This window comes from Armigeres subalbatus, unplaced genomic scaffold (genome assembly GCF_024139115.2).
Source record: "Armigeres subalbatus isolate Guangzhou_Male unplaced genomic scaffold, GZ_Asu_2 Contig207, whole genome shotgun sequence".
Classification (NCBI taxonomy): Eukaryota; Metazoa; Arthropoda; class Insecta; order Diptera; family Culicidae; genus Armigeres; species Armigeres subalbatus.
The window spans coordinates 415,181-421,499 of NW_026942913.1; the positions used below are offsets into that span (position 1 = coordinate 415,181).

Here is a 6,319-nt window from a genome sequence, read left to right on the forward strand (position 1 = left end):
CGTATTCGAACGGCTTATTTTAAATTTAGCGCCATGCTAAATAAGTAGAGCTTTCATAACTTGCTCCATATACGCGAGTTGAGCACAGGGATAGCTCGATTTTATCAACACAAGCCCTTTTTAAAGTTATTGTTTTAATCTTATTATACTTTAAGTTTACGAATAATTAACAACAAAAAAATGTAAGTCAGGAAAAATATCAAAAAACACCTAAATTCTCAATAATTGATGGGTGCAAAATCAACGCTCTCAAACTCCGGTGGTTTCAGTTATCCAGTTGCGAATAAGCGGGAAAGCTACTCGGGCATAAACTCCAGGTTCGTTACCAAGGCAGCTAAGTGATCCCCATGAAACAATACCAATCTGTCGTCCTCCAGTAACAAGTGGGCCGCCACTGTCTGTATTGCATGCATCACGTCCAGGCTCACTGGCGCAAAGCATACTGAAATAGAAACAGCTATGTATTATACAGCACACATCAATAATATACTGCGAAGCATTTACTCGTCCGTAATCCTTCCTGCTGGCCACCCTGCGCGACATGTTGCCTGATCTATCACCGGAATATCAACCATCTGTAGTATGACTGGTAGTGTTCCAGGTACACTCTGTGAACAATTCATGAACTCGAATGAAGAATTACGATCAAATAATATTTAATATTTGTTACCGTGAGCCCCCAGCCTGATACTACCGCACGGGTTCCATGGGGATAATAAGTTTCAGCTGGTACTAGCTGAATGGGAGTAATATACAATCCCTGCATTGCTTGTACAGTACGAAGCACGCAAACATCGTTTGCAATAGTTGAAGTGACATATTGAGGATGGTTGATAATCAAATCAACGCTGAAAATAGTGCCTCCATCCAGACGGCTGGAAGAACCTCCACGTAGGGTTACCTAAAACATCAAAGATATAAATGAAAGTTATATGCGCAGATTATAAATTAAGTTTTTTTGAGAAACTTACAGCATCTACACTTGGCAACGGGAAAGTACAATGTGCAGCCGAAAGGGCCCAATTGGTAGAAATTATTGAAGCTCCACAGAAATGTGATCCGCCGCGGATCATAGAGAGCTGATAGGGAAAGTCTGCAATGTTGGCATCGATGCCTCCGACAATTCGTCCGGTAACGGGGGGTCTTTCAATGGTCTCCTTCATACCGTAGTATGCACTGGGCATACGTCTGTTAAACTGCAACCGGATATCCTCATCAGGCCCTGCAGCCACAACGGTAAGGCATAACACAAGCACTGCGAACACTTTCATCCTACTTAAGTGTACTACCAAATGATACTTAAGAAATACGCGAATTTATATTTATATAATTTTTCGTTATGCTAAGGTGGCACAGGCATGAGCATTACATGTAATTCGATTTCCTAATTTGAGATTAGATATGCACTGCAAATGGAAAATCCATCCATTCCAGTCGATACAATTTTCTCGCTTTATTACTCTCTCAGTGGGGGTTACCAAATTCATCATGGGTTCGGGGTTTATTCGATACTCGGGGAATCCTAAGTAGGGCTGATGAAAAAACCCATATTGATAAACTTGGTGTTACTTGCTACATTCATGAAATTACAATTTAGTTATGTGAAGAATCTTACATTGTTCCATTAGAACTATTGCTGCTTGACATGAAATAATCCAATGCTTTGGTTGTACAACATACCAAACTGCTTAATACCTATTATTATATTTCTATCACTAAGCGTATAACGGAAATAAATATCAATTGTGTCAATAAATTAGATCTATTTAGCCTACTACATTTTTGCGAAAATATGTAAAATCACATGCATCAAAACGACATTTAAAGAAAACATTCTTCTGTCTATTCTTCTTGTATCATGGGATTACCTTTATCAAAAACTATTGCTGTAAATCTTAACGGTTAAGTCACTTTTCAGTTAATGTTAAAAAGCCAACTGGATTGCGGCTAATTTTGTTTCGAAATAGATATAAATAGCAAGTAGTCAAGTAAATAGCAAGTAGTTCGATCTAAACAACTTAAATGCGTAATGCATTTGTAGCATATTGTCAATTGGCAAAATAGGTATAGCATAGATTTATAGACATTTTTTTTTAATTCTGCGCAAAATGAGTATATCTTGCCGTCGTTTTCTGGACATTCTGAATAAAAATAAAATAGACCCCGTCTCGCGGTCCTCCGCCTCTCACATAGCAACTCCTATCCCAACCTCCTCGTGGTGCCGGCCGGGATACGAGCAACTTTAGGGAAGGTCGTGTAACCAACCCCGGTGGGAGTTACGGTCGTATGCTGACAGGGAAGGGGGGGGGGTTGCTCCTCTCCGGAGGTGCAAATCTTACTAAGCGTCTGTTCTCCATGTCAGGATCGGCTCACAACAGCGTCTGTTCTCCATGTTAGGGGCAGCTGATCATCGTCCGAGTACCAGCCAGGGACTCTAAGTGAAACTGTGCACCATGGTCCACCGGGAATAAGGAGGAATGGTCCTCCGGAAATTTAAGGGGTTTGGTGTCAGGCCTTGCAAGCCAGCGTTTTCAAAAACATACACAACGATTAATCAACAAGAGAGTACGGACCGGAACCATCGGCAACGACCACCGCGCCGAAAAGGGACTAGCGATTGGAAACTCGGTTCGAGGAGCTTCAAATCTCTCAACTTTATCGGGAGCACATGCCGATGTGCTAAAGGACCGTGGATTCGGCATCGTAGCGCTGCAGAAGATTTGTTGGAAGGGATCAAGCTTTGAAGGTAATCATACCATCTACCAGAGCTGCGGCAACACGCACGAGCTGGGAACAGCTTTCATAGTGATGGGCGATATGCAAAGGCGTGTGATCGGATGGCGGCCAATCAATGCAAGAATGAGCAGGTTGAGGCCGGTTCTTCAACTTCAGCATAATCAACGCCCATAGCCCACACTCCGGAAGCGCTTATGACGATAAGAACGCATTCTACGCGCAGCTGGAACGTGAGTACGACAGCTGCCCAATGTACGACGTTAAAATCATCATAGGAGATTTGAATGCTTTGGTGGGCAAGAGGAGGAGTTTAGACCGACTATTGGGAACTTCAGCGCTCACCGGCTGACGAACGACAACGGCCTACGACTAGTTGACTTCGCCGCCTCTAAGAATATGGTCATTCACAGCACCTACTTCCAACATAGCCTCCCGTATAGGTACACCTGGAATTCACCACTGCAGACAGAATCACAAATCGACCACGTTCTGATTGATGGACGGTACTTATCAACGTCAGGACATATCGTAGCGCTAACATCGACTCTGACCACTATCTGTTAAGTTACACTGCGCCCAAAACTATCCGTCATCAACAATGTTCAATACCGCCGCGGTACGTTCTAGAGCGACTGAAGCAACCTTTTTTTTAAACGTTATTAATGTGTTTTTTTAATACTGAATACCATGTCTATGTAGGTCCACGCCATTCAAATTATTGGACTTTATGACAGTTAACTTGTTTAGATGATTAAACTCAATGCAACGCATATTATGCATGATTTGTTCTGTGCGGGGATTTCCCTCTTCGCGTTATTTCCGCGGAGCTATCCAAATTTTTCTTTTTCTCCGTAATATATAACAACAATAACACGCAAAATAAAAATTGGTCTTTTCAGGTGGCGCCTACGTTGATCCGTTTTTCTTGTTGCCTAACGACAGTAATTCACAATTAGAAAATATTGGTATTGCAATATCCCTCTCAGTCATTATCAGTTTCGTTATGTTTGGTAAACCTTTCCACTATTAACCATTAACCAAATTAACTATATGAAGTCTTGATTATACCACAGATAACAGATATTGAAGCCAGCATCCGATACGTGTGTAAACATCCGCAGCCGTTAAGTGGACAAAGATGGACAAATGAAATACCATGGATTTGATGGGCCTGCATGTATACTTTCAGAATACGATTGAAATTTTTGCTAATATTTGCTACTAGCTGCAGTAGAATGCTCAGGAAAATATCACCTTTTCAAGAAAAAACGCTTATAATACGCTTGAAAATAAAGCTATCAACCATCCTATGTTACCAAAAGATGCGCTTTCCAAAGACTGTGAAGCGATGCTTGGACAGTTTTTGAAAATATTGTGAATTGGTGAAAGTGGAAGCTAAAAACTATTTTTTTTTTCGGGCCACCCTATTAAAATTTAGTAATTTTGACATAAAACATTACCTATCCAGCTTTTTACGCTAGCTATAAATCAACTGTGGTGCTCTAAATTTGACGTATGATGTGTACAGATTTTATGGTTTTATCATGGTAGCCATGAATTTGTGCATAACATTTCACCTGTCATCTTTGTTTTTAAACGTGTTCGAAATACCCGTATTAATTCGATAATTTATTTTCTGGTTCATTACTAATATTTAATAAAATATTTCAGGTATATTGGCACATTTGGACATGCAAGATCATCTACTCTTTCATAATCCGGGCCAAAACGGAGCTGTGCCCATTACTAATAGCCAGACTTGGTCAGAAAGGCGCATCATGAAACGTTTTATTTAGTATTATATATGATGATCCACCCGAGATTGTATGGCGTGGTAAAGCCAGAAACTTTCTGACCAGAGACGTCCACGGACTATCATTTAAGGATGTTTATGGACACCAAAACTGAAATGTGGCTCCTTAACATAAATATATCAAAAGTTGTTTACGAACATATACTGGTGGGAATGGTGTTGTGGATTTCAACGTTGACCAATTGGCCCCTGGTTTTACTTGCTTTTTGGTCTTCGCCCACCAGACTGTCATGGTGGGTACTATTAAGGATTCTTTTTGAACTCAATGTATATAAATAATGCCCTTAGCATATAACAATTTTTAGTCACCTGCTAGTATGGAGCTACTCTAGTATTACCGTCGTGCGGGGCTTCTTTTGACAAATTGGGGGCTACTTTGGACATTTTAAAACAAGAATTATTTAGTAAATTACTGTCCAATTGCCATCATCACCATTTAGGTGTCTTGTTGAGAGTTGGATGGCAACTTCCTGTTACAAATTTGGTATTTTTTTCGTTCAATTTTTTTAGAAAATCAAAAATACAAAGTAGCCCCCGGAGTCAAAAGAAGCCCCGCACGACGGTACACGGTTTATAGCTGCATGCTTATAACTGACAAGTCCTGAATTTTAATGAAATAAATCCAATTTCAATCCACCTGAAATAATAAAAAACATATATTATTAGACACAAATGAAATTTTAAAGAGTTATAAGAATTCGTTCTCAAACCAAACACTAATTTGTTTGACATGAGAAACATTCGACAGGTTTCCAAGGCAACTAGGATTCCGCTATAAATCTGTACACAGCATGTGTCAAAATGATAATGCCATAGTTGATCCGTGGCTATAATAAAAAGCTGGGATAAAACAAATGTTTATTAGGCAAAAATGCTTAGAATTAAATTCTCTATAACTTTGTAGAATAATATGATCTCCTAACTCAAAAGGTTAAAAAAATTGATTTTCAAAAAAAATTCACAAGAGGGCCACCCTAACGGCAGTAGATTGTAGATCATTTCTTCTGAAGACGTCAAAACTCTAGCACCGATAGTTTTCGAGTTATCAATTTATGTCGTGAAATTTGACGAATCCGACCATTGTGGTATGGGACATTATCCTAAATTAGTCATTATTTCAAGTTTAAACTTAATTTGAATGAAAAAATATTACTCAATAAGAGTTTATTCAGAATTCATATGAATGAACAATAGTTTGCCCTTTGCCTGGAGCTGTTTTAATGCAGTCTAGAACCGTAAAATCCCGTTTCACTTCGTATGGCACCCTTCAAGAGTCCTGATGGGTACGGGGAGATTATGCAGCAAGTTCTCATGCATGACGCAGAGAGTCTGAGGCAAATGCGGTTCACGTAAACTACAATGGCAACAAGGCTGAAGTAGAAATACTACAATAAGACATCGGCGAAGACGCCATCTTGTTTCCAATCGAACCGTCAAAAGCGGTTCCAAATCGACTTGTTTACTTTTTGCATCCATAAGAAGCAAGCAAAAAGTGATGCCAGTATTATTTTCACGATTTCATGCATTTTCATACGTTGCCATTTCGACAGTTTCACTCCGCCGGTCTCTGGTTATAGGGTGGCTAGGCTGAAGTTGTTCCTTGGTCGCTGTAGTAAAAGAAACGGATTCTGGATGAATCTTGGCCTGAATCTCAGAATCAACGTGATTTTTTTTTTTCTTCCTAAACAATGGAGGGGGAATCTGCTCCACAGACATCCTGGGTTGACCAGGATGTGCGGGGTTAGGGATCACCGAGGGAGGCAGGACTAC

General features: G+C 40.0%; 1 protein-coding gene across 1 annotated transcript; it reads right to left on the reverse strand.

Moving 5' to 3' along the window:
* Nucleotides 1–249: 249 nt before the first annotated feature.
* On the reverse strand, nt 250–1,271 carry LOC134203704 (trypsin alpha-like). The gene is made up of 4 exons (XM_062678567.1): nt 972–1,271; nt 671–901; nt 505–608; nt 250–442 (listed from the first exon to the last, which is right to left on the reverse strand). The coding sequence occupies exons 1-4, from the start codon at nt 1,269–1,271 to the stop codon at nt 250–252; spliced, it is 828 nt and encodes a 275-aa protein (XP_062534551.1).
* Nucleotides 1,272–6,319: the final 5,048 nt, after the last annotated feature.